General features: G+C 51.2%; 1 protein-coding gene across 3 annotated transcripts in view; it reads left to right on the top strand.

The window, feature by feature from the left end:
* Window positions 1-27,687, top strand: part of MLXIPL (MLX interacting protein like) — a 71,906-nt gene that overhangs the window by 5,113 nt on the left and 39,106 nt on the right. For 2 of the 3 annotated variants that reach the window (XM_038375662.2, XM_038375657.2), the window contains exons 1-5: window positions 1,229-1,731; window positions 23,747-23,853; window positions 24,160-24,242; window positions 24,918-25,007; window positions 26,312-26,356. In XM_038375662.2, coding sequence (XP_038231590.1) covers window positions 1,436-1,731; window positions 23,747-23,853; window positions 24,160-24,242; window positions 24,918-25,007; window positions 26,312-26,356 — 621 coding nt within the window. In that variant the 5' untranslated portion in view covers window positions 1,229-1,435. Of the gene's footprint in view, window positions 1-1,228; window positions 1,732-23,746; window positions 23,854-24,159; window positions 24,243-24,917; window positions 25,008-26,311; window positions 26,357-27,687 lie in introns of those variants that run through there. The other variant, XM_038375660.2, reaches the window with a different exon arrangement.

Raw genomic sequence — 27,687 nt, 5'->3', positions numbered from 1 at the left:
TCTGTCACTAGGTTGCCTCCCTCATTTAGAAAGGGGCCCACGCTTTCCTTGACTACTTTCTGGTTGCTAACATACCTGAAGAAACCCTTCTTGTTGTTGTTAACATCTCTAACATCCGTTCCATTGCTGGCCATTTTGATATCACATGTGATGCTGAACCTGGAAGGAAAACCTCTCCCTCCCTCTACACTTCTCCAAACTCCTGTTAGCTGTTTTTCTGTTGGCAGCTCTGATGCCAGGGCAATTCTTCTCATTAATATTCAGTTGAGGTCTGGCTACAGCACCGCACCCCCTTTAGACTTCCCCCGATGCAGACCCATCATCCACAGCCAACACAGAGCATGGAGACTTGGGCAGAAGGTCCTGCCTGCCCATGCTACCTTCATTGGCTGCCCTGTAGATACCTCCTGGGTCTAAGGGAGAGATTCTCAACAGCACCCATGGAGCTGGCTGCCTGACTCCTGTTGAAAGCCAGAAGCAGGTGGGATCCATCTTTGAAAATCTCCCCAAGACTTTTGTTTTAAGTTTTCAGGCCCTGAATAGACTATGTCTACCAAACTTTCTCTGAGTCCTTGCCTCCTCAGAGGTCCCCAGGGAGACCCTGTCTGTATCTTTGCCTCTGCCTTCTCCCTGGCTCAGAGGAAGACCCCTGGAGAAGCCAATTTAAAGCGGGTTCTCACCCTGTTTCCTGGGGCATGGCTCAATGAGTTGCTCTCTTCTTTGTGCTGAGCTGGACCCTGGTTGCTATAATCGCCTCTGTTTTTGTCCCTTAATCTGTATTTGTTCCCTGGGAAGTGTTGGGGGATACATTAGTACAGAGGCGCTAGGTAAATACCATGTATTTTTCTTCCACACGCAGGCAGAGCAGCCACCGAGCCAAGGTAAACAAAGCCGAGTGAGCTCTCTAGCAGCAGGGTGAGGACCTGCTGCTTGTGAGTCCTGTCTCTGGCTTCCCAGCTGGGGGGAGGGGGGGCGGAGGGGGTTGGGAACAGGAGGAAGCTGGAGCAGCTTCTCATTTTAAATTTAGGCAGCTTGTTATAGAAATTAAAAATCTAGTGTGACCCAGAGGCCCCACCTTTTCCCAAGATCCAGCAGACAAGGAGTTAACTCCCTGCTCGACTCCTGTGCCCACCCCCTAGCCCCACCCAAGGGCATGGCTGGGGTAAAGAAGCTAGGCTGAGCACTGAGGCGGGGTGGGGTTACACCCTATAAATAGGACTCACCAGGAGACAGCAGGGGAACTGCAAGCTTAGCAGGGAGTCTTAAAGGAGACAGAGCAAGCAAGAAAAAGGGTGTGGAAGCAACATGCTGACCAGGGGGTGTGGTGAGCACACATTATGCTAACTGGCATGTGTGGGGCTGCTGTGAGGTGGGCTGTCTATGTACTCAGACAGGTTTACTGGCAGGTGGCTACTTGCCACCAACACCGGACACAATGGCTGGAACACAGGTGGGGCTGCATGGACCATTCCCGGACCCGCAGGTCGGGTCAGACCCTGACTCTGACTCTGATTCAGACTTAGAGGGTCTGGGCTCAGGCAGTGCTGGGCCAGGCTCAGGCTCCCTGTCCCACTCACAGGTCATCCACAGTGGCCACTTCATGGTCTCCTCGCCGCACAGCGACTCGGTGCCCCGCCGGCGCCACCATGGTACTGAGCCAGAGCCAGCTGATCCCCGCACCATCGACCTGACCCTCACCCGGCTCTTCGAGTGCATGAGCCTGGCCTACAGGTGAGTCTGAGGATCCTTTTGCCTGGGACCCCTGGCTTCCCTCTCCCCTGGGATCAGTGATTCCCCCTCTGCCAGAATAAGGCTCCTGGCCCAGGATACATGGGCTGCAGAAGAGGAGGGACAGACTAAAGAGTCTGCTTAGGAATTTCCCCAACCAACCTTCTCCCTCTTAACGAAAAAGGATGCAGCAAAGGCCCAGGAAGCCCCATTTGTTGCCCAGATTCCCTGTCACCCTGCAGCCCTTTGCAGCTCCTTAACGCCTGTAAAGCAGCCGCACAGACCCTTGGGGAATGCCCCAGGGGCAGTAGGGTCACCCTGGCCAGTGCAGAGCTGGTTCTGCTAGCTCTGGACCTCCCCACAGGGCTCCCGGGCTTAGGGCACATTCTAGGTGAGTGAGAAGCATTCCAGAGGCAGAAAGGGGTATGGCTGTGGCAACTACAGCCTGGCTGCCCCTAGTTCCATAGGGACCCTTGGAAAGCCAGGTACAGGGTATGGCAGATTTCAGGGCTGTGCCTGGGCCAGGAGGCTGAATGGAGCCCTGGCAGCTCTGGGATGGAGCAGTGCAAGCTTCAGCCTTGCACTCTGCACAGCACTGAATTCAGCCAGCATTCACACTGGGCTCCTGAGGCTCCCACTAGTACAGCTGGAGTCCGAGCATGGGGCAGGGGAAAGAAAGCCCTAGTGTTTCTACTGCATCTTTTTTCCCCCCTCCCCTTCTCTGCCCTCAGCCAGCTGGACACCCCACAAACCCACACCAAACAGGCATGCTCCCTATCGCACACTGGCTAGTGGGACAGAGGAGAATTGGGTCTGTTTTGCATTTGCCTTATTCAGGCTTTAGCCCATCTCCCATTCTAACCCCACTTATAGTCCCTCTGCACTTCCAGGCCTGGTCTCTGACCCAGGGGCGTTGTTTTGTGTTGGATCACTTTGCGGAGGAGCCAGTTGTCTGCATTTGAGAAGCAGAGTAGGAAGCCAGTACTGTCACCTTTCCAGGGCTAGTTGTGCCTCTGTCTCTCACAGTGCGCACACCTCACATCTTAGGACTCCTGCCCCTACCTGTCTCAGGGCCCACATGCTGCACAGCAGGGGTTGCTACAGCTTGGCAGAGTCTTGCAATTCTTCAGCTCTTAGACTGTACCTTACCCTGTGTCTACCAACCATTACTACCCTGCAGGTCCCACTGCGTTTTGGATACCTGCAATTAGTAACACTGACCACCAGCCTCTTGAATTATTTTTACTTAGCAACTGGAACAAAACATTAGAGAACAAAGATGATAAAAGCAAACAGTTGATACACCTATTTACTCCTACACTTTCCTACCCCAGAGATCAACTTTCCTCTTTGGTTACAGGAGGAGACTAGAATCAACTCCTGTTCTCCTATTAAGCTCAGATGCTTCTGTAAACCACATTGGTGACCATTCACAACGCGTCTTCTTGTTCTTCACCTCACACTTGTCTGTTCATCTCTCGCCTCATCTACACAAACCTGCATTGCTTTATTTACACCCCTAGAGTTAAAGTGGTACAACCCCTTAGTGCAGATAAATTCATACTGGTGTGCTTGTAGCAGTATAGCTAATTCCACTTATTCTCTACAGGAAGACCTATACCAATGTACAGCATCCTTATACTGGTATAGCTGCAGCCACAACAGCAGTTGTACTGCTATAACTATTTTGGTAATTAAAAAAAAAAACACACCCTAACCAAAATAGCTATACCTGGGAAAAATTTGTGTAAACCTGGTCTATAGCACTGTCTTAGGTGTCAAGCACATCTATTGTCTATTTTGATCTGTATCCAAAACACAACTAGTACAAGTGCTTTGGACCACGGTTCACCCCAAAGTCACTTTTCCCATTAGAAAATAGCTCCAGCAGCCTTTTTTGTTTTTCTTTCAGAAGTGCCCTGCAACTGAACATACTGAGGTTGAAATTGGCAGGGAGAAACCTTTGCATGTTAAGGCTGCCATGTGCTTGTTTGGTACTAATCTGATCTCATAGCCCCCAGCAGAGTGGTAGCAGATTCTGTAGCTTTGCAGTGGGTCAGTTTCTTATTAAAAAAGAAACTGGTGTAAACAGAAAATCACAGCAGAAGTCACCAAGTCTGCATCACAACTGTCCCAAATCCTGTTTCCCTTCATAGGGCTGTACCCAAGCAATTGCACTTGCAGAAACCCCAGCTACAGACCCACTGAGTATTTGCTCCTGGTGCCAAGACGCAGTCCCTTTCCCTCATCCTTTGTGTTGGTCCCTTTGTTTTTAGAACACATGGTCTGTTCCTCTTTCCTGCTGGTGCCCTGGCTATGTCTCCTAGCTGCTATGGAGTGGTATGGCACTCTTGCTCACAATGCTCTATGTGGGCTAGTTCAAGTGGGCCTGGGCACGGGCACCAAGCCTCCTGGTGAGCAGTTTGCTCTCACTACTACACTGCTCAGCTAGTCCCCAGTCAGAGAAGAGAGCTTAATCCACATGATTCTTCAATGCACGTCCCGGTGTGTATGAGGCAGCCAACCCTCTGGGGGGAACTGAGCCCAGATTCATCAGGCCCAAATCACTGCCCTACATCTTGAGTGTACATGTGCCGGGGGGGGGGGGCAAATTTACTGCCCAACACACCCCCCTCCTGGCTGGATGTGGCATTGCAGCACTTTTTGCCTCTGTTTCTCCCACCTTCCTATGCCAACTCCAGGGCAGGAATAACCTGGCACTCCCGCCAGACCACATTACAGATAGCTGCCCTGCTGGGGCTTCAAAGCCTGACGGAAATGCATAGAAACCAAACCTTCCGCTCGGCTGTCATTCACCTCATGGTGGGCGCACCTCTGCTGCTCTATACTCTCCACCTGTGCGACCACGAGTTCTGTGCCTCAATCAACGCTTGTTCCTGGGGCTGGCACACTCTCCCCTCATTCAGGGGTTCAGGTAGCTACAACTCTACAGGGCCCCACTCACCCTGAAGGAGCCAGCCTGCCTGTATACTCTTCTCAGCTGTCTTTCAGGCTGCCTCCTAGAGAACTTCAGAAGAACAATCTACCTCACCTCCTCTGGGTCTCCTCCCTACTGCTGGGTTCTCCAGCTCTTTATGGGGGAGCCATCTCTGCCCCAGCTGGGCTGTACCTCTAAGGAGGCCTAGCCCACCCTCCAGGCGCAGGAAGACAGGTTAAGTGGCTTTTCAGCACAAGGGGCCATGCACTGGAGAGTCAGGCCTTTGTGTCTAACCTTTTCCATAGAGTTTCCCTAATCTCTCACATGCATTTCATTAATGCCTTTAAGTCCCATCAGCACAGGCACATGTCTCATCTAGATACCTAGATGTAGCATCTTCGGCTAACGAGGCTGCCAGAGTTCAGTGCTGTGACTTCCAGGAAAGGACTCAGTAAACAACACAATACTGGGTCACGGTCAGCACTTTTCATCAAAACAAGTTTTTAAGAGAAGCTTGTTCTGTTCCCCAGGACAAGGCTTCGTACTGACAAGCTGCAGTTTGGTAGATGCTTTCCAAGTTTGGGATGAAAAGCCAGAAATGAAGAAATTTTCAGGCCAATTCTTGGTTAAAAATGTTTAATGTTCAGGTTCACTTTTTGAATATTTTACTTATTTTTTTTTTTTGAAAACCAACATTTTTCTCTTTCATTTTTATTTTTTTAAAAAAAGGCAAAAATCTTTCATGAGCAAATAAAAAGAAACTCACCATTTATTTTCAAAATTTCCCCAAAAAACCACTGGCATTTTTAACCAGCTCTAAAAATTGGGGGTCTCATGCTTTGTAGCTTTTGTTGGCCGAGCTGCCAGTAGACACTCTCACAAATTTGCATCCCCCTCACAAATTTTTTGTGTGCCATCTCCCATCCCACTTTATTTTAGGGACTTTCTGCAATGCCCCCCTAATGGCAGGAGATGTGTGCCCCCCATTTGCATTCCAGGGTCCCCTTTTCCTCTCCATGCCCAAACTCTGTGTACCCCTCCATTTCCCCCTTCACATACCATTGTCCCCCTTTCTCCCTCCATGCCAGGGGCTCTGTGTGCTCCCCCAATATGCTTTCCCAAATTATTGTCACCTGTACACCTCCCCAACCCAGGAGCTCTGAGTATGCCTCCATGCTTCTCTCTTGCCCCTTTTATTCATATTTCTGTCTGAGATCTCAGTCCTTCAGGCTGTCAGCATTTTACACTGTATTGGGAGGGAGGGTGAATGGGCAGGGTCTAGATGTGGTGGTATTATACTGGAAGCTAGTAATTGCTGCCATCACAGGTTCTTTGATCTACAGACAGTTATGGAGGTGGACGAAGCTGATGGTCCTGCTAACCCTCTGCCAGTTGCCACACCTCAGGGTTACTGCACCTGTATGCCCCCTCTGTGGTCCCTCAAAAACTCCCATTTAAAGGTTTCTGGCTCCCAGCCATCCCCTCTTCTGGGCAGAGACCCATGTCTCCGTCCTGATCAGGGGTTGCAAGGCTGCACAGCTCCCTGGATTTACACTGTGATATCCCCCAGCAAGCCAAGCTGCCTAAACAGGCCAGCGCCTGCTCTTTGCTTTCTCTCTGGGGGTGGTGACTTGGTATTGCCTGCAGCTGAAATGACCACCCAGCTCTTTCTAAGTAAGCATCTGTAGTCTTAAGATAAAAGCATTACAGAGAAAACCTTTTAAAGCAATAGCATGCTAAAAAGCTCACCAAAGCTCACCCCAAATCCAGCCTGGGGCAGTGCTAAGAGTCAATCCTTCAAAACCACAACTAGGTTTTCTCCCTGGTTACAAGTTCATATCTGTCTTAGACCCAGAACCAAATCAAGAACAGGGCAGAGCAGCCATTTCTTTAGGCAGCTTGGGCCTTTGATATTTTTCTTCGGTAACAGATAATCAGCAGACAAAGCTGATAGACAAAGCATAGCTTCAAAAGGCTGGGTTTTTGCATAATCTCTGCCATAGGATTCCCTAGGAAATCCACTTTACATTTATTGTCCCAAAACTGCATTCTGGTCTGTACATTTTCAATATAGCCTTTTGAACTCTCAGATCTTATATTCGTCACCCTAGAAAGGTTACACACACCCCAGCCCACAATAATATATATGCTTAATACAATCAGATCCTGGAAATTGCCATGTCTGTCATAGAATCATAGAATATCAGGGTTGGAAGGGACCCCAGAAGGTCATCTAGTCCAACCCCCTGCTCAAAGCAGGACCAAGTCCCAGTTAAATCATCCCAGCCAGGGCTTTGTCAAGCCTGACCTTAAAAACCTCTAAGGAAGGAGATTCTACCACCTCCCTAGGTAACGCATTCCAGTGTTTCACCACCCTCTTAGTGAAAAAGTTTTTCCTAATATCCAATCTAAACCTCCCCCATTGCAACTTGAGACCATTACTCCTCGTTCTGTCATCTGCTACCATTGAGAACAGTCTAGAGCCATCCTCTTTGAAACCCCCTTTCAGGTAGTTGAAAGCAGCTATCAAATCCCCCCTCATTCTTCTCTTCTGCAGACTAAACAATCCCAGCTCCCTCAGCCTCTCCTCATAAGTCATGTGCTCTAGACCCCTAATCATTTTCGTTGCCCTTCGTTGTACTCTTTCCAATTTATCCACATCCTTCCTGTAGTGTGGGGCCCAAAACTGGACACAGTACTCCAGATGAGGCCTCACCAGTGTCGAATAGAGGGGAACGATCACGTCCCTCGATCTGCTCGCTATGCCCCTACTTATACATCCCAAAATGCCATTGGCCTTCTTGGCAACAAGGGCACACTGCTGACTCATATCCAGCTTCTCGTCCACTGTCACCCCTAGGTCCTTTTCCGCAGAACTGCTGCCGAGCCATTCGGTCCCTAGTCTGTAGCGGTGCATTGGATTCTTCCATCCTAAGTGCAGGACCCTGCACTTATCCTTATTGAACCTCATTAGATTTCTTTTGGCCCAATCCTCCAATTTGTCTAGGTCCTTCTGTATCCTATCCCTCCCCTCCAGCATATCTACCACTCCTCCCAGTTTAGTATCATCCGCAAATTTGCTGAGAGTGCAATCCACACCATCCTCCAGATCATTTATGAAGATATTGAACAAAACGGGCCCCAGGACCTGTCTCACCTCTGCCCAAAGAAATGAGTGTTACGGGGTGCAGCATTATAGGGGGATCCATTGACTTGTTTCCTGAACAGAGCATCAGCACCAAATTTGCATTCCCTTTAACATGAGTCACATCCATAGAGAATCTTGGAGCACTAGGCTCCATTTTAGCAGTTTGGCCTCTGGCCCTTTCATTTGCTGTAGCTGGGTGCATGGGGAATGGTCACTGAACACGGTGAAGTGGTAAGCAAGGACTGTCATTTGCTGAGCGCTCACAGCATGGCCAAACATTATTTTTCCACTGTCACCTAATTTTTCTCTTGGGGAAGCAATTTCTTGCTCGGGTGCCTAAGGGGTGTTTCTCCCCCTTTTCACCAGTTTGCATCAGCACAGCCGCAAGCCCTGTGTCAGAGGCATCTGCGAACACCACAAAAGGCTTGTCAAAGTTTGGGCTTACCAGATAGAGTCTGTGCTCAGGGCCTCCTTTATAGACTCATAGACCTTAAGGCCAGGAGGGACCATTGTGATCAAGTGGTCTAACCTCCTGCACCTCTGGCTGTGTTACTGAAGGCCTCAAATTATGGTTTAAAGTCTTCAAGTTACAGAGAATCCACCATTTACACTAATTTAAACCTGCAAGTGACCCATGTCCCAGGCTGCAGGGGAAGGTGAAAACCCCCCCAGGGTCTCTGCCAATCTGACCTGGAGGAAAATTCTTTCCTGATCCCAGATATGGCAACCAGTTAGACCCTGAGCTTGTGGGTGACACTTCCTTTTGCAGAAGGCCTGTTGGCACTGTTTGGACTCTTGTGTGGCTGACCATTTTTACACAGATCAATGAGGGGAGCAGGCAGAGGGAGGGATGAACCTCCAGTGACACCCTGCTATGCCAGGAAAGGATGGTACCTGTTTCCCTGTCGGGGGAGCGGGCCGGTCTGTAATCACCTACACTTTGGCAGGCTCTAGTTTTAGACAGCCGCTCCCCACTCTATGGCCGGGACAGCCCACTGCCATCATCCCCACCTTGCATTCCTCTGCCTTGACAGTCAGGCCTGTTGTCTGAATGCTGTGAAACACCGTCCTGACCTGGGTCTTGTGCCCTTCTCGCTCTGAGTGAAAACACAAACATCATTGATTGGACGTGATTGGAATAACAGAGACTTGGTGGGATAACTCACATGACTGGAGTACAGTCATGGATGGTTATAAACTGTTCAGGAAGGACAGGCAGGGCAGAAAAGGTGGGGGAGTAGCACTGTATGTAAGGGAGCAGTATGACTGCTCAGAGCTCCGGTACGAAACTGTGGAAAAACCTGAGTGTCTCTGGATTAAGTTTAGAAGTGTGTGCAACAAGAGTGATGTCATGGTGGGAGTCTGCTATAGACCACCGGACCAGGGGGATGAGGTGGATGAGGCTTTCTTCCGGCAACTCACGGAAGCTACTAGATCGCATGCCCTGATTCTCATGGGTGACTTTAATTTTCCTGATATCTGCTGGGAGAGCAATACAGCGGTGCATAGACAATCCAGGAAGTTTTTGGAAAGCGTAGGGGACAATTTCCTGGTGCAAGTGCTAGGGGAGCCAACTAGGGGGAGCGCTTTTCTTGACCTGCTGCTCACAAACCGGGTAGAATTAGTGGGGGAAGCAAAAGTGGATGGGAATCTGGGAGGCAGTGACCATGAGTTGGTTGAGTTCAGGATCCTGACGCAGGGAAGAAAGGTAAGCAGCAGGATACGGACCCTGGACTTCAGGAAAGCAGACTTTGACTTTGACTCCCTCAGGGAACAGATGGCCAGGATCCCCTGGGGGACTAACATGAAAGGGAAGGGAGTCCAGGAGAGCTGGCTGTATTTCAAGGAATCCCTGTTGAGGTTACAGGGACAAACCATCCCGATGAGTCGAAAGAATAGTAAATATGGCAGGCGACCAGCTTGGCTTAATGGTGAAATCTTAGCGGATCTTAAACATAAAAAAGAAGCTTACAAGAAGTGGAAGGTTGGACATATGACCAGGGAAGAGTATAAAAATATTGCTCGGGCATGTAGGAAAGATATCAGGAGGGCCAAATCGCACCTGGAGCTGCAGCTAGCAAGAGATGTCAAGAGTAACAAGAAGGGTTTCTTCAGGTATGTTGGCAACAAGAAGAAAGCCAAGGAAAGTGTGGGCCCCTTACTGAATGAGGGAGGCAAGCTAGTGACAGAGGATGTGGAAAAAGCTAATGTACTCAATGCTTTTTTTGCCTCTGTTTTCACTAACAAGGTCAGCTCCCAGACTGCTGTGTTGGGCAACACAAAATGGGGAAGAGATGGCCAGCCCTCTGTAGAGATAGAGGTGGTTAGGGACTATTTAGAAAAGCTGGACGTGCACAAGTCCATGGGGCCGGACGAATTGCATCCGAGAGTGCTGAAGGAATTGGCGGCTGTGATTGCAGAGCCCTTGGCCATTATCTTTGAAAACTCGTGGCGAACGGGGGAAGTCCCGGATGACTGGAAAAAGGCTAATGTAGTGCCCATCTTTAAAAAAGGGAAGAAGGAGGATCCTGGGAACTACAGGCCGGTCAGCCTCACCTCAGTCCCTGGAAAAATCATGGAGCAGGTCCTCAAAGAATCAATCCTGAAGCACTTAGAGGAGAGGAAAGTGATCAGGAACAGTCAGCATGGATTCACCAAGGGAAGGTCATGCCTGACTAATCTAATCGCCTTTTATGATGAGATTACTGGTTCTGTGGATGAAGGGAAAGCAGTGGATGTATTGTTTCTTGACTTTAGCAAAGCTTTTGACACGGTCTCCCACAGCATTCTTGTCAGCAAGTTAAGGAAGTATGGGCTGGATGAATGCACTATAAGGTGGGTAGAAAGCTGGCTAGATTGTCGGGCTCAACGGGTAGTGATCAATGGCTCCATGTCTAGTTGGCAGCCGGTGTCAAGTGGAGTGCCCCAGGGGTCGGTCCTGGGGCCCGTTTTGTTCAATATCTTCATAAATGATCTGGAGGATGGTGTGGATTGCACTCTCAGCAAATTTGCGGATGATACTAAACTGGGAGGAGTGGTAGATACGCTGGAGGGGAGGGATAGGATACAGAAGGACCTAGACAAATTGGAAGATTGGGCCAAAAGAAATCTAATGAGGTTCAATAAGGATAAGTGCAGGGTCCTGCACTTAGGATGGAAGAATCCAATGCACCGCTACAGACTAGGGACCGAATGGCTCGGCAGCAGTTCTGCGGAAAAGGACCTAGGGGTGACAGTGGACGAGAAGCTGGATATGAGTCAGCAGTGTGCCCTTGTTGCCAAGAAGGCCAATGGCATTTTGGGATGTATAAGTAGGGGCATAGCGAGCAGATCGAGGGACGTGATCGTTCCCCTCTATTCGACACTGGTGAGGCCTCATCTGGAGTACTGTGTCCAGTTTTGGGCCCCACACTACAAGAAGGATGTGGATAAATTGGAAAGAGTACAGCGAAGGGCAACAAAAATGATTAGGGGTCTAGAGCACATGACTTATGAGGAGAGGCTGAGGGAGCTGGGATTGTTTAGTCTGCAGAAGAGAAGAATGAGGGGGGATTTGATAGCTGCTTTCAACTACCTGAAAGGGGGTTTCAAAGAGGATGGCTCTAGACTGTTCTCAATGGTAGCAGATGACAGAACGAGGAGTAATGGTCTCAAGTTGCAATGGGGGAGGTTTAGATTGGATATTAGGAAAAACTTTTTCACTAAGAGGGTGGTGAAACACTGGAATGCGTTACCTAGGGAGGTGGTAGAATCTCCTTCCTTAGAGGTTTTTAAGGTCAGGCTTGACAAAGCCCTGGCTAGGATGATTTAACTGGGACTTGGTCCTGCTTTGAGCAGGGGGTTGGACTAGATGACCTTCTGGGGTCCCTTCCAACCCTGATATTCTATGATTCTATGATAGACGCCAGGCCAAACTCCCCCAGCCTATCCAGTCATCGATCCACCAGCTGCTGGAAGGGAATCAGGGTCCCCTTGAAGCCAAAAGGGAGCAACAGGAACTCAAAGAGCCCAGTCGGGGTGGCAAATGCCAATTTGAGCCTGGCACCAGAGTCCAAAGACACCTGGGCGAGGTCCCTTGTGGTCAGGAATTGGCCCCTCCCACCTGGTCTGGTAGGACACTAGTCCATTCTAGGCATGGGGTACACATCCACCACAATGACAGTAGCGCGCTTTCTACAATCCCACAGTATCTGACTGACCCATCCTTAGACACCAACGCTCAGGGGGATGCCCACGGAGTGTCTGACTGTTGGATCACCCCTAATTCTAGAATGTCAGTGATTTCCTTCTCTAGGCTCTGCTCTGTTTTCCCAGTAACCCCAAAGGGTGGACTTTTAACTGGGGCTGGTGGACAGCAAAGCAATGCCTGTCCAGGCTTATTGGAAAATATCTGGTGTTAACCCTGCAGCACACCCCTGATCTCTGCTTGTGTGGGGTTCAGTGATCACAGAGAGCAGTGGAGTCAAGGGAGGGGCAGGCCCCTGTTTCTGCCACCAGATCTCTTAGGGAATCATCTCTCTTGTCCTCCTAGTGCTCACACCCGGCCAGCGCTGGAGTATCTCAGTCAGAACAGGGGTTCATCATGTTCCCATGCTACCCTCGGTGGAGGTGGGAACAGTCACCTCATTGAGCTGTTTGATGGTTTTAAAGGGCCCTTCCCAGGCAGTCCGGAGTTTATTCCACCACACTGGGTTAAGAACGAGCACTCGGTCCCTGTGCCATACATCCAGACATATGTGGTGTGGTCAGATCAAGCTGTCTGTTTCTCCTGAGCTCTCGCTGGATTCTCCTGGGCAAAACCCAGGCATTCAGTGAGTACTCCCAGAAGGCCAGCACATACTGCAGCAAGGATTCCCTTTGGGAGAGGTTGTACCTTCCCACTCTTCCCTCATTAGGTTCAGGGGTCCCCATACTCTCCTCCTATAGAGCAGTTCAAAAGGGGAGAATCCTACGGATTCCTGGGGAACCTCCCAATAGGCAAAGAGCCGGTAAGGTCACTTTTATCCCAGCCAACAGGGGACTGATCCAAAAAAGTTTTCAGCATCATTTTAAGGGGCCTATTAAATCTTTCAAGCAGCTCGTTAGCCTTGGATTGATAGTGAGATGACAGGAAGTGCTGAACTCCATGTTTCTCCAATAGACTGACATGCAGGGCAGACATAAAGTTTGCCTCCTGGTCAGTCAAAACCTCCTGCAGAAATTCAGCCCAGCTGAATAGTGCCAGCAAAGTGTCAGCCAACTTGTCTGCCTCTGTGGAGGATAGAGCTGCTGCTTGTGCTGAGTGGGTGGTGTAACCTACTACTGCCAGAATAGCCTTTTCTTCCACTGGGTAACTTTGCTAAGGGGCCCCACAATGACCCTCTGAATAGGTTCCACTATGATGGGCAGGAGGATCAGGACAGCCTGGTCCATATCCTGGCCCTTCCCCACCTTCTGGCAGGGGTTACAGGACTTACACTATTTTTGCACTTCCTCACAAACCCCAGGCCAGTAGGAAATGTGTAGTAAGCACTGCTTGGTGCTCTGTGCATGTGCCCTGAGAAGGGTATATCACGGGCCAGGCTGAGTAATCTAAGGCAGTACTTTTGTGGTACCACCAGTTGTCTCTGTATTTCACATGGCTCAACTTTCCCAGGGGGCATCCACTCTCTATGGAGCAGCCCCAGGGACCCAGAAAACGTTTCCAAGGGCTCTCCTGTCAGAGGCTGCCAAGGGAGTCTGTTTTTTCTAGTGAGGGGTCGATCACTTGCAATCAATTCCAAACCAGGAGCTAGGGTTCTCTGCTCAGCCTGGTCACTGGGGCCTGTCCCCAGTCCCCTCAGGTCAGCGTATCAGGAGGACTCTACATGGCTGTGGCCACTCACTCACACGATCAGACAGCCACTCAGAGCTGCTCCTCAGCTGCCAGCATGCAGCTCAGGGTCAGAGCCTAGGGCTGCAGCTGTTGGCTTTTGGCTCCAGGAGACCACACAAGTGGCCTGGGCCCAGGACCATTCATCATTTCCCAGCAAGGCCTCTCCCAGCAGTTGGGAGTGTAACCCAACATCCTTAGGTCCTTTACTGGCCCCCATTTCAGATGGATCTGAACTACCAAGAAAAGGGGGTCCCACTAGTCCCTGACTGGTCAGGAATCTATTGGGGATGATGCTCAAGGGGCCAGCATCCTTTGGTGAGCCAGAGTTACCTGGGCCCCAGCATCCCGCCATCGCTGGGCCTTTCCCCATCCACTGCCACCGGGAAGCTGATTCCCCTTTGGGGTCTGACAAGGTCAGGTTTCTGCTGGGACCACTGGGGCTGGTTCCATCAGTGGTGAGGTCACTGCTACCTGGACCCACTGTGGGTTACCACTAGCCACTGATCTCCCTAGCACCGGGCAGTGTGTTGCCTTATGGCCAGACTTGTGGCAATAAAAACATCTCAGCTCCCTGGGTTCCCTTTTTGGGCCCCTCTTAGGGTTTGCCTCCCATCCAGGTCTGGATCTAGCCCATTCTCCCTTCCCAGGGAGGGCTGGATTGGGGTCCACTTTGTGGCCATCTCCCTTGATTTTCCCCTCAGATCCAGGCTGGCTATCTGTATACTTGTTGTTCCATTTCCCAGCTACGGATACATCTCTAGGATCTTGGTCCAGTAACCATTATTTCAGGCCAGAGGGGTAGAATCTATAGAACTGTTCTAAACCCCTTAATTCACCAGCCTCATCGACTCTGGTAACTGCTTAGCCAGTTCCCCATTTTCTTACGTAACCCCTAATTTGAGCTGAAACCTCAGTATAGGTCATGTCCCCATTTTTCTGAACTCCCCGAAACCTTTTCCTGTATGCTTCAGAGGTCAGTTTAAACTTTTGCAACAGAGCTTGTTTACATTGCTCATAATCTATATAGTCCTCTCTATCCATAAGGGTGAAAATGTCTAAGATCTTTGTCCCTGACAGCAGTGGACCCAGATACCAGACCATGTCCTTCTGCCCCACCTTGTTCTATTCACACCCCATTTCAAAAGCATTTAGAAACACACCCATGTCATCCCACTCCTAAAGCAAAGAAATAATTTGGCATCTATGTCACCCACCATCTGGGTATACATGTGCACTTACCCTGAAACTGGGACACCATGGACTCCATGTGTCCCCACCATTCCCTCTTCTAGTTTTCTGATTTTCACCACAAATCACTAGGGCTCTGCCCTTATATGCATAGAATAGTCCCTGAAATGTTGGAACGTATTGGATGCAGCGGTCACACGTTATCACATTTCAGACAGAGAAATGCCATTGAATTGAGAGTGAGACTTCGCTTCGGTAGGCCAACTATTTTTACACAACATACTGCTCTATGTGTACAATGTAGAGGGAAAGGGAAAGCTCTGGCATACGTAGGTTCTTATATGGGCCCCATTATTGTAGTTTCTGTGCACCTCTCAATCTTTAACACACAGAGCTGGGTGGGAAGAACGGATGGGGAGTGGAGGCAGAGAGACTAAGTCCATGTCTACATTAATTCATTAATGATCTGGATGATGGGATGCATTGCACACTCAGCAAGTTCACAGATGACACTAAGCTGAGGGGAGAGATAGATACGCTGGAGGGTAAGGATAGGATACAGAGGGACTGAGACAAATTGGAGGATTGGGCCAAAAGAAATCTGATGAGGTTCAACAAGGACAAGTGGAGAGTCCTGTACTTAGGAAGGAAGAATCCCATGCCCCGCTACAGGCTGGGGACCAACTGGCTAAGCAGCAGTTCTGCAGAAAAGGACCTGGGATTACAGTGGATGAGAAGCTGGATATGAGTCAACAGTGTGCCCTTGTTGTCAAGAAGGCTCACGACATACTGGGCTGTATTAGTAGGAGCATTGCCAGCAGATTGAGGGCAGTGATTATTCCCCTCTATTCGGCACTGGTGAGGCCACACCTAGAGTATTGCATTCAGTTTTGGTCTTTTCAATTACAGAAGGGATGTGGACAAATTGGAGAGAGTCCAGCGGTGGGCAACGAAAATGATTAGGGGGCTGGGGCACATGACTTACAAAGAGAGGCTCAGGGAACTGTGCAGAAGAGAAGAGGGAGGGGGGATTTGATAGCAGCCTTCAACTACCTGAAGGGGGGTTCCAAAGAGGATGGAGCTTGGTTGTTCTCAGTGGTGGCATATGATAGAACAAGAAGTAATGGTCTCAAGGTGCAGTGTGGGAGGTCTAGGTTGGATATTAGGAAAAACTAGGAGGGTGGTGAAGCACTGGAATGGGTTCCCTAGGGAGGTGGTGGAATCTCCATCCTTAGAGATTTTTAAGGCCTGGCTTGACAAAGCCCTGGCTGGGGTGGTTTAGTTGGTGTCGATTCTGCTTTGAGCAGGGGGTTGGACTAGATGACCTCCTGAGGTCTCTTCCAACCCTATTATTCTATGATTCTATGATACACTGGGGTGCTATAGCAGCATAGCTACAGTGCTGTAGCTATACCTCTGTAACCCTGTCGTGTAGACACAGACAACATCCAGGGAAGGGGTTTTTCTGTCATTTTAGGAGCTCCACCTCCCCAAGTGACTGTAGCTAGTTTGACAGATTCTTCTATCAATCTAGCTGTGTCTTCTCTGGGGTTTACGTCGGTATAGTTACAGCACTCAGGGTGTGGATTTCAGCAAACTAAGTTCTAAGTGCAGACCAGGCCAGAGTAACTTGTCCAGGGTCACCCAGGAAGTCTGTGGCAGTGCAGCAAATTCAACATGGGTCTCCTGAGTCCCAGGTTAGCGCCCTAACCACTGGTCCACACTTCCTCTCTATGTAGGATACTAAATGTGAGCATTGAAGAGGCCAGGGAGGAGGAGCTGGTAGTCACGGCAGAAGATAACTAGGGCATGGACATGTGTTGTATCTGTGTGGACAGGAAGAAAGGGCTAGATTTTTGCTACATTATGGAGGGAAATGAAGTGAGGATGTGTGTACGTGGGGAGGGGGTTTGAAGATGAATCCAAGGTTGTGAGCCTGAGAACCAGGGAGGATGGTGTCTGCTGTGGCAATGGCGAATAGAGAGTTTTAGGGGAAACAATGAAAAACAGGGTTGTGGCTATGTTTATCTTAGCTGGAGGATATGGCAGGGAAAGAGGACGAGACAAGGATCTGGGATAGACCTGCAGAGGCAGCTCAGAGAACCACCAGCAGACACGATGAGGAAAATTAACAGTTTACTTTTTTCAGAGTAGCAGCGGTGTTAGTCTGTATTCGCAAAAAGAAAAGGAGTACGTGTGGCACCTTAGAGACTAACAAATTTATTAGAGCATAAGCTTTCGTGAGCTACAGCTCACTTCATTATCATCACTTCATCACTTTATTATGCTCTAATAAATTTGTTAGTCTCTAAGGTGCCACAAGTACTCCTTTTCTTTTAACAGTTTACTGACATAGTTACAGGGTATTTCAGGGATCTAAATGCACCATGGAACCTGCACTCTCGGGTGCATGGGGAGGGCAACCATTAGCTTTCTGGGTCTCCCAATGCACCTTAAGGAGTGTTTGCCCTGGTGCCAGGATGTGAGCCCTGGGCATGGCAATAGCTCTCTGCAGGGGGAAATGGGGTATTAATGGAAGGAGTGCCCATTTGTTATGCACTGACGGGGTCTTTGGTTCAGGAGCAACAAACACAGGATTCAGGTGGAGGATCAGGCTCAGCTGTTGAACAGGCCTGTGGAAGGGTGTATTCTGAGACCAAGGATTTATCATGTGACCTGACAGCCATTCTCATTACTGCCAGGCCAGGCTGTGGTGGCTGCATGTGTGGTTGGCATCATGTTTAATTTAAGTGCTGTTTTATCCCAGGAAAACAGTCAGGAGGGCCTGGAGGAGTCTTGTGCAATTCCACCTCATCCATTCTCCCAGAGACCCAAGAGCTGGATGGTCTCAATGGTGCATTGCTGGGTGCTTTGTCTGGTCTCATTTAAATGGCTCAAGTCCTGGGGCTTCCGCTTCCCTCGGGGGATTGTTCCCCAGGCTCCTGAATCTCACTGACAGGAAGGAAGATTTTCCTGATATTCAGCCTAAACGTTCCCTTTCTTCATTTCATCCCACTTCTCCTTGGTCCAGCCCTGAGCCCTAACTTGATTAATTCCTGCCCCCCCGCTTCCGGTATTTATCCTAGTCAGGTGTGCACAGAGGGTTAGATCATATTCCCCACCCTATGTGAAGTCATTTAGCCGAGTCTGCAGATCTAGTTTTTCACTTTTCCTGCAGTCCCTCCATTTTTGTTGCCTCTTCTCAGAGCTCCCTCCCAGTTGTCTGTATCTATCTAGATTTGGGAGGTCCCGATTTGAATGTGATATTCCAGTGGCAGTTGAACCAGAGCCACAGAGAACCACTGACCTGTCCCCTACCTTGTGTGTGACGTGATGCCTCCAGCCCTTTCCCTGGGCCTGTCACGATTACATTCCCTCTAATCACTCTCCACTCTCAACCTGTATTCTCAGGCTAGGGTTTCTCTCCCTCTGGTTACAGCCTTGCATTGGGGGATTCACTCGTGTTTATCACAATGGATCTCGTTCTGTTTCCTGGCCCTGTTTCTGGTCTCTCTGTTGCTCCTGCCTCCCATGCTGTGCAGTCAGCACCAACGTTCTGTGTGCGAACCTGGGAAAGTGCTGTGGCGTGGGCAGGGGCTGTTGTGCTTGTGCAGTTGGGGGTGTTTTGGAGGGTGGGAAGGGTGCATGCATTGATCTGGGCACAGTTGAAGTTAGTGCCCACCCAGGACCCTCCTTCACTGAGCTGTACTCAGGAATAATCTTCAGGCTTAGCAATTTTTGACCATACATCCCCTCACCCCAAAGCTCCCCATCTCTGTAAGTACATTGCTCCCCATTTTATAGGTGGGAAACTGAGGCACAGAAGTTAAGTGACTTGCCCTACATCACACAGTGAGTCGATGGCAAAGCTAGGGATAGAACCCAGGAGTCCTGTGTTCCAGTTCCTTCCCTTTTGCATTATGGCCTTACTGGTGTGCCTATTCCCCGGGGACTGGCAATTCCTAGGCACCAAGATACATTTCCCAGCTTGGTTGAACGCACTCTCTATGCAAGGTAATGGCACCATGGGGAACTGACTGTCTGGCTTGAAAAGAATCCCAACCATTTCCCATCTCAGGCCCAGTCCATGAAGGGGAAGCCGCCTCTGGCCCTCCATGACAGGCCTGTGATCAGGAGCTGGGCTTTCCCTTTCTGAGTTTCAGGTGGCTAGCCTAGTGGCTCATCTGTCTCTTCAAGTCCCGCTCCGCAGCTCAGCCTTGCTCTCCTCCAGGAGTTGTTTCTGAAGGGGTAAGGCCGTCTTCAAGAGTGGATCAGGGAGCAAAGATCAGCCTGATGAACTTGACAATTGATTACATGATAATTAATGTTGGGAAACAACATAAGGATAATTAAGCTCTAAATCCATCTTCCTCTTCCCTCCATGCTTCTAAGGGGAGCTCCGTGTCCTGCCACGGGGAAAGAGGCTGGCACCATGTTCAATGTGGGCATAGGGGATTCTTTAAAGCCTTTTGCGGAAGGGTGAGTTGCTGTCTCTTTAAGGGGTCAAAGTTCAACACTTTTGGCAGTGACTGAGCCTGGGTAACCTTGGCCGGCTGGCACTGGCCAAGCACCCAGGAAATTCTGCAACTCAATTGGCTCACCCACCTGGCACTGGCAGGGTGTTTGCTTTGTAGCTCTGGGGAAAGTTCAAATTCCCTGGTGATAGCAGAGATACCCCTCTGTGTGCCTCACTCCTGTCTGCCTGACTCCCCCTTCCCCCCAATCTCCACAGCCCTTGATGGGCACTCTGGTGAGCAGGTGACACGCGCGCCATTGGCACAGGAGCTGCCCCGGAGTGTAACCCCACTGCATGGGGCCCACTGGCTTCGCACTGCCACTGACCATTTGCTCCTCCCCAGTGCACCTGCCCTTTCTCAGCCAGGGCCCAGGCTTATCACACCGTGGGCCAGGAAAGGGCCAGACAGAGCTGGAGGCAGCCATAAGCTGTTTGCTTTCTCACTGTCTTTTGTTGTTGTGTGGAGAGGGGCAGCATGGAACATGGAGAGACATCCCCCCTTCCCTTGTGTATTCATGGAGAGTGAGAGGGAGTTCCAAACTCTACATTATAACAGGGGCCATTGTGAGAGACCCTCCTGGGGCTCACAGGCAGACACCTCACTGTGCTAGGACTGGGCAGCACCCCTGAGGAGGGGGAATCACAGGGAGCAGCCCCACCATGCAGCCAGCAGAGACTGAGCAATGCTAGTGTGCCCACCTTCCACCAAGGGTGCACCGCCAGGAGCTCTGTGTGCTGGAGCCTCAGAAATCCCAAGGGTTTCCTGGCCTCCCTCCAGGAAGTGGTTCTAGATGCATGTGGTTCTTGCAGGATACTGTCACATCCTCTGTCAGCAACACAGCCAATGGCCCTGGGGACACTGTGCAGAACTGACCATAGACACCATGGGCCAGGTGTTCAGAAGGACACCTTTAGAGGACTGGGCCAAAAGAAATCTGATGAGGTTCAACAAAGACAAGTGCAGAGTCCTGCACTTAGGACAGAAGAATCCCATGCACCGCTACAGACTAGGGATCGAATGGCTAGGCAGCAGTTCTGCAGAAAAGGACCTGGGGATTACAGTAGATGAGAAGCTGGATATGAGTCAGCAATGTGCCCTTGTTGCCAAGAAGACTAACGGCATTTTGGGCTGTATAAGTAGGGGCATGGCCAGCAGATCGAGGGACATGATCATTCCCCTCTATTTGACATTGGTGAGGCCTCATCTGGAGTACTATCCAGTGTTGGGCCCTACACTACAAGAAGGATATGGAAAAATTGGAAAGCGTCCAGCGGAGGGCAACAAAAATGATTAGGGGACTGGAACACATGACTTATAAGGAGAGGCTGATGGAACTGGGATTGTTTAGTTTGCAGAAGAGAAGAATGAGGGGGGATTTGATAGCTGCTTTCAACTACCTGAAAAGGGGGTTCCAAAGAGGATGGATCTAGACTGTTCTCAATGGTAGCAGATGACAGAACAAGGAGCAATGGTCTCAAGTTGCAGTGGGGGAGGTTTAGGTTGGATATTAGGAAAAACTTTTTCACTAGGAGGGTGGTGAAGCACTGGAATGTGTTACGTAGGGAAGTGGTGAAATCTCCTTCCTTAGAGGTTTTAAGGTCAGGCTTGGCAAAGCCAAGGCTGGGATGATTTAGTTGGGGATTGGTCCTGCTTTGAGCAGGGGGTTGGACTAGATGACCTCCTGAGGTCCCTTCCAACCCTGATATTCTATGATTCTAAGGACATGGCATGGTGGGTACACACTGGATGCTGATCTCTTCTGAAACTAAGCTCCAAGAGCCTAGGTCACAGGAAATAGATTTCAGGGGTAATCATGCAGGAGGAGAATTTTGTAGATTTGAATGGACAAAGGAGAGAGCTGCAGGAGCAGACTGCCTCAGGGCTCCCATGTTTGCTTGGCGGGACAGACTTTGCTCCCATGACATTCCCATAGAGACACACCAGGATGGCGCCTTCTCAGGCCCTGTCAGGGCACTGCATGTGGGGCAACTCTAGAAAGCTAGGGGGATGCTGGGAACAGCAGGGTGTGTTGCTCCCATTGCTCAGTATAAAGAGAGGATCCATGCCTCCTGCTTCTATATCCTGTGCATAGGAGTCATCTCTGGAGAAACTGAGCTCCACTCCCAAGGGATGGCTGTAGAATTCCTGCTCCAGTACCAGACAAAACATAGTCTCTCCTGCTTGCAAGGGACCCTTCCTGGCCTTGTACCCAGAATCCTGAATGATATCCAGAAGCTAAAAGGTTTCAGAGTAGCAGCCATGTTAGTCTGTATTCGCAAAAAAGAAAAGGAGTACTTGTGGCACCTTAGAGACTAACAAATTTATTTGAGCATAAGCTTTCGTGTAGCTCACGAAAGCTTATGCTCAAATAAATTTGTTAGTCTCTACGGTGCCAAAGTACTCCTTTTTTTTTTTTTTAGAAGCTAAAAGAACTCCAGATCCCTGGCATCACATGCTCACTGCAGCTCGCTCCTTTTAGGATGGGCACTAGTTGATTTTCCAGGGGAATTCTAAACTGAAGCCAGTGCAATGACCCAGCCAGGAGCTAGAGAAGGCAATGGAGAGCAGCAGTGAGTGCAAAACATCAGTCTGTTGGGCAGCTCTTGCTGGGAAGGAGCTATGGGGAACTGCTCCTAAGTGATAATCCAGGAGCAACCAGGGATCCACTAAGACCCGATAGCGGTGAACTCTTCTGGCAAAGGGCTGCACAACTGCTCAGTATCCGGGGCAGACATGGTGCTCTCCAGCTGTGCTGCTCCATGCATGCACTGTTGCCCCAAGCCCTACGTCATTCCAACCCTCTCCAGGCGGGGATGCTGTGAGGTTGGCCCCAGCCAGCTCTGTGTCTCCGAGGCTTGGGGAGGAGAGACACAGCAGACTCCATGCTCCCAAGGCAGGGGCTGCAGAGCTGAGCACCAACAAGCCTCAGACTTTCCTTGCAGCCAGGGGTTCAAGTGGCCAATGAGTTGGGGGAAAGTACGTGGGTACGGCATATTGGTAAACTGTGGCCACCGGTACCGGCCCATAGCAGCCGACGTTAAAGTGCTGCCATGGCAAAGCATTGCCACAGCAGCACTTTACCGTCGTTGCCTTTTCTGGCCCCCGCAGGCCGCCAACGGGGGGGGACAAAATGAGCAGCTGCCCCGGGGTCAGCGACTTAAAAGGGCCCGGATCTCCGGCTGCCGCTGCAGCTACTGCACCAGTGGCGGCCGGAACCCCGGGCCCTTTAAATCGCTGTTGGAGCCCTGGGTGGTGTGGGCCAGGGAGTGTGAATGGGCTGGCTGGAAGACGCTGACCCCCAGCCCCGCCGCTTCTGCGGGACAGAGCCAGCCCCTGTAGTACTAAGTGTTGAGTGTTACTTTCACCCCTGCCAACGAGCAGCTGCCCCGAGCCCCCTGGAGGGAGGAGCAAGAAGCCATTGGTGGGCTGGGCCTGTGACTGGGAAGGCTGACATGTTTAATGAGCCCTGGCCCTAGCTGCCCCATACCCCCAGCCTGGGAGCCTGCTCTGCCCCAGGTCCTGGTTGTCCCATACCCCCAGTCTGAGAGCTTGCCCCATTTCAGGCTCCAGCTGTCCCATACCCCCCAGCCCCGGAGCCTGCTCCTCCCTGGGCCTTGGCACACTCTTGCTGTGCACAAGCAGCCTGGAAGCCCCTGACTGAAGTTACACTTGGGGTGATCGCCCTGAACTTTGCTGCCAGACACAGTCTCCCAGGGCTGCGGCTGCCCAGCTGCTCTCTGGGCTGGAAATGGATGTACTCTCCTGAGCCCGGGTGTATGGATTAGTGTAATGAGGCTGCCAGCACTACAGGCCCATTAGGGGCACGCAGCCACCACAACAAGCTGTAAAACAAACACGGCTGCCTCTGGGAGCCTGGATACGGGGAGAGAGGGTGCAGGCCAGGCCCTGAAAGCAGGGAGGGGAAGGGAAGGGAGGCAGAGAGCAGGCCTAGACCCAGTGGAGGCAGAGATGAGGGAGAGCTTTTGAAAAATCCTGCAGATTTTCAAGTAATGGCCATAGAGCACCACAAATGGAGCTGCACAGACCTTGGCAGCACTGAATGTGACACAGCCCAGCACCGCGTTCAGCCCCAGAGCAGTATACAATCTCTGACTGCCCTGTAGTTTCCTTTGGCTATGTACCCACATTGTGCAGTAATGTACCTGGGAGCTGTTAACAGCTGCCTTGCCCACCCCAGAAGTGGCTGCATTTCAGGGCCAGAGAAGGCGATACTATGCATCTCTTACCCGACTCCCAGGGTTTGTGAGGCATCCTTACTGCTGGCTTATAAAGCCCTGGGAACTCCTCCGATGGCCAGTGCTGCTAGGACAAGCCTTCTCCCAATCCCATCCCATCCCTCTCCTGTGTTTCAGTGGGAAGCTGGTGTCTCCAAAGTGGAAGAATTTCAAGGGTCTGAGGCTGCTTTGCCGGGATAAAATCCGCCTCAACAACGCTATCTGGAGAGCCTGGTACATCCAATGTGAGTACACAGCCCAGCTGCCCTTGGGCTGGGCCCTGAATCCTCCCCCTGCAGCCAGACTTATGGCTCCGAGAACCTGGCCCTCATCTGGGGACGTTGGGGGAATGACTCTGGGGAGTGGGAGAAGTCTCTCCCACAGTGTGGGAGGGGCAGATCTTCACCCTAAGGAGGAACTCAGAGGGGGTGGGTGAATGAGAGAAAAAGGGCAAGTCCTCTCCCTGGATGAGGTGGTAGAGGGGGCAAGTCCTGTCCCTGGATGGCGTGGGGAGGGGCGACTAGACCCTGACTCTAGCCTCTTGTGGGCAGATGTGGAGAGGAGGAAGAGCCCCGTGTGTGGGTTTGTGACCCCCCTGGAGGGCTCCGAGGCAGAAGAGCACCGGAAACCCGAGGTACGTACACAAGGGCTCTTCCCAGACACATTGGGGTCGGGGGGGGGATAGAGCTGCAGCCGGTTGCCTGGGTCTGGGCTGAAGGTCTCTACTGGTGTGGCTCTGACAGGCTGGGGGCAGTGATGGGGCGGTGGGGGTTGTTTCTGCAGTTCCCAGGATTCAATGGCTTCTCTTTTGGCTGAGGAAAACCAGCTCAGAGGCCAAGCACGCAGATGGGAGCCACATTGCACTCCTGCAGCTGGGGAAAGGGATATCATAGAATCATAGAATCATAGAATATCAGGGTTGGAAGGGACCCCAGAAGGTCATCTAGTCCAACCCCCTGCTCAAAGCAGGACCAAGTCCCAGTTAAATCATCCTAGCCAGGGCTTTGTCAAGCCTGACCTTAAAAACCTCTAAGGAAGGAGATTCTACCACCTCCCTAGGTAACGCATTCCAGTGTTTCACCACCCTCTTAGTGAAAAAGTTTTTCCTAATATCCAATCTAAACCTCCCCCATTGCAACTTGAGACCATTACTCCTCATTCTGTCATCTGCTAAAATATGTGTGTGTCATGCCTCACCCAGCAGAGGGTCCTGTGGGGAGGGTGCAGGATTGCTGGCTGTGGGGGGAGCTAACACCCAGGTGCTTGCTGAGGGTGCCTGTGACCTGTGTGCTGGCTGTGTCTTTGCTAGGCTGTTGTGCTGGAGGGGAACTACTGGAAGCGTCGGATCGAGGTGGTGATGAAGGAGTATCACAAGTGGAGGATTTACTACAAGAAGCGGGTCAGCGTCTCCTTTCCCCTAAGCGCTCATTGCTTTGGGGCTGTGAGGCCAGAGCAGGGCACTCGTGGGTGGCAGGGCCCAGACACTACAGCTCTGGGCATGCTTGACAAGCACAGAACCTGAGCCAGCCCCTGGGCTCCTGGACTTGCTTAGGGACACTGTCTGTGAAGGCAGCTTGCTGGGAGGCTGAGGGCTGCACCTATCACTGTGTAGGGCGGATTGCAGATGTCCCCTAGTCTCTGATAGAGGGCAGGCCTCAGATCTCTCAGCAGCCTGGCACAACTCACTCCCCCAGACCCCACATGGCCTGGCCTGGCCTGGCCTACCCGCAGCGGGATCCCCAGGGCTGCGCTTCGCCAGGCTGCCTGCAGTGGGATCCCCAGGGCTGCGCTTCGCCAGGCTGCCTGCAGTGGGATCCCCAGGGCTGCGCTTTGCCAGGCTGCCTGCAGTGGGATCCCCAGGGCTGCGCTTTGCCAGGCTGCCTGCAGTGGGATCCCCAGGGCTGCGCTTTGCCAGGCTGCCTGCAGTGGGATCCCCAGGGCTGTGCTTTGCCGGGTGCTGATGGGCCCCATTGCCCCCATCAGCCACCCCAGGAGCAGGTGACGTGGGACAGAGTGAAGGAGGGAAAATCAGCAACCAAAGGGTTCTGCGGAAATCTGCTAGGGCCAGGCAGGGCGGTGATGCCACCTAGTGGTTGTCTTAGGTTCCTGGCACATGCCCTGTCTCCAGAGTCTCCCATTTTGGAGTACGGCAGTGGCTGGCTGCATAAACCGGGAGGAGAAGCTGCTCTCCCAGGGGCGGGGTGGGGCGGAGGGGGAAGGATCTCTCATTCCCTGCTGCTTATCTACTGGAGCCAGCATTCCAGCAAGACAAGGGGAGGGTTCTGCCAGTCGTCTGTGATATCCCTTCTATTCCCTGGGCAGCCCATTCGTGATCTACTGGGGTTTTGGGGGGAAGGATCAGAGTCTTTATAAAATAAATACAAATAAAAATGCCACTGTCACTTGGCCAGTGCGTGGGGTCATGGTCCTGGCCAGTAATGGGAGGTTATCCATGCTGAGGGTGGCCAGAGTGTCTATTTTGGGGTGCCAAGGTACAGATGCCACCCTACAGCACTGCCCCCTCCCAGGGCACCCCACTCCTGGGCTGAAGACCTCTGCAGTCTCGTCAGCCCTGCCCAAAGGGAAGAGCCATGGTGCCCTTGTCCACCTCCCTTGTTGGCCGCTTGGGGTGCACTGCCAACCTCGCTCCAGCTTGGCTTCCCTATCAGGAGAAGGGGCTGACAGGTCATGTTTCCCATGCAGCTTCGAAAGTCCAGCCGAGAGGGTGAGATCTCCAGCCCGAAGCAGGTGAGTCCCCCACAGGGGTGAGGGACGGCCTTCTGCAAGAGGAAGTGGTGGGAGGAGTGGCACTCGCTCCAGATCCCAAGCATTGCCAGCTCTCATGGTTCAATCATTTGTCTCATGATACTTGGTGTTTCCTTAAAGCCCCAGCTGCTGGAGTCTGGTGATTACACGAGCGTCTCAGCTTGGTGTCTTTTAAAAAGTACATTTCTCGCCCTCGTGGCTATGTGAAAATGCTGTAAAGTGCCTCCAGAAGGCTCAGATCTCAGAAGGCGAATACCAAATGCCCCACATGCAGTGGTCTTTTTTAAAGGGCTCCTGGCTTTTAAGCAAAAAAGAAAAGAAGTACTTGTGGCACCTTAGAGACTAACACATTTATTTGAGCATAAGCTTTCGTGAGCTACAGCTCACTTCATCTGATGCATCCGATGAAGTGAGCTGTAGCTCATGAAAGCTTATGCTCAGATAAATTTGTTAGTCTCTAAGATGCCACAAGTACTCCTTTTCTTTTTTGTGAATACAGACTAACACGGCTGCTACTCTGAAACCTGGCTTTTAAGCCAGTGTCCTGATTTTTTGGGGCCCAACTCTTTGGAGTTCGTGGGGCTGGAGATGCTGGAGCCTCATTTTCCCAGTTGGAATGTATGAAATTAACAGGAGCAATGTCCTGGAAATGAAGGGTTAAATAAAGTCCTGGGCAGGTAAATATTCATTCGGTTAAAACTGGCTTGATCGGCTAAGCCCCCTACACAGCACAGGGGTGCTGGCAGGGGAAGCATTTCTGCAGCTTCAGAGCTGCCTTTGGGAATGGTTTGAAGCCTGGCCAGCATGCCCCCGGGGACCCAGCTGGAGCGCTGCTTCACTGCCTGGGCTGAATTCAGCTCCAAGAAATGGGACCTGAAAGGGAAAGAAGAGTCCAGTTCCATACTCCAGCCATCCTGCCCCCAGCCCCACACTGCGTCCATCAAGAGCAGGGAAGAGACGCCTCTCAGCTGGCTGTACAAACCTGCCAGGTCTGGGAGCTGGAGCACTGGTCCCATGGAGAGAGAAGTGGTAGAACTATGGCAGACCCCCATCGTGTCCCCCAAAAGAGGGGATTCAGGCCAGGGTCAGAGAGAGCTTGAGGCCTGAGTATGTGACTGGGAGACACAGTGACATTTAACAAATGTCCTCTCTGGGCCGCCACATCCCCATCTGTAAGTGGGGCTGTCAGGATGGAGGGAGACTTGTGTTGGTAAATGCAGATGTATAGCCCTACACACAGGCTAATTATGCTAATTATGGCTGGCTGTGAGTCAGAGGGGACTGTTCCTTGTCTGTAAATGTGTGTCTGTAAA

This window comes from Dermochelys coriacea, chromosome 17, assembly GCF_009764565.3.
Source record: "Dermochelys coriacea isolate rDerCor1 chromosome 17, rDerCor1.pri.v4, whole genome shotgun sequence".
NCBI classification, from domain to species: Eukaryota; Metazoa; Chordata; order Testudines; family Dermochelyidae; genus Dermochelys; species Dermochelys coriacea.
Note: the sequence above shows the minus strand (reverse complement) of the source record. Positions and strands in the feature narration are given on the sequence as shown.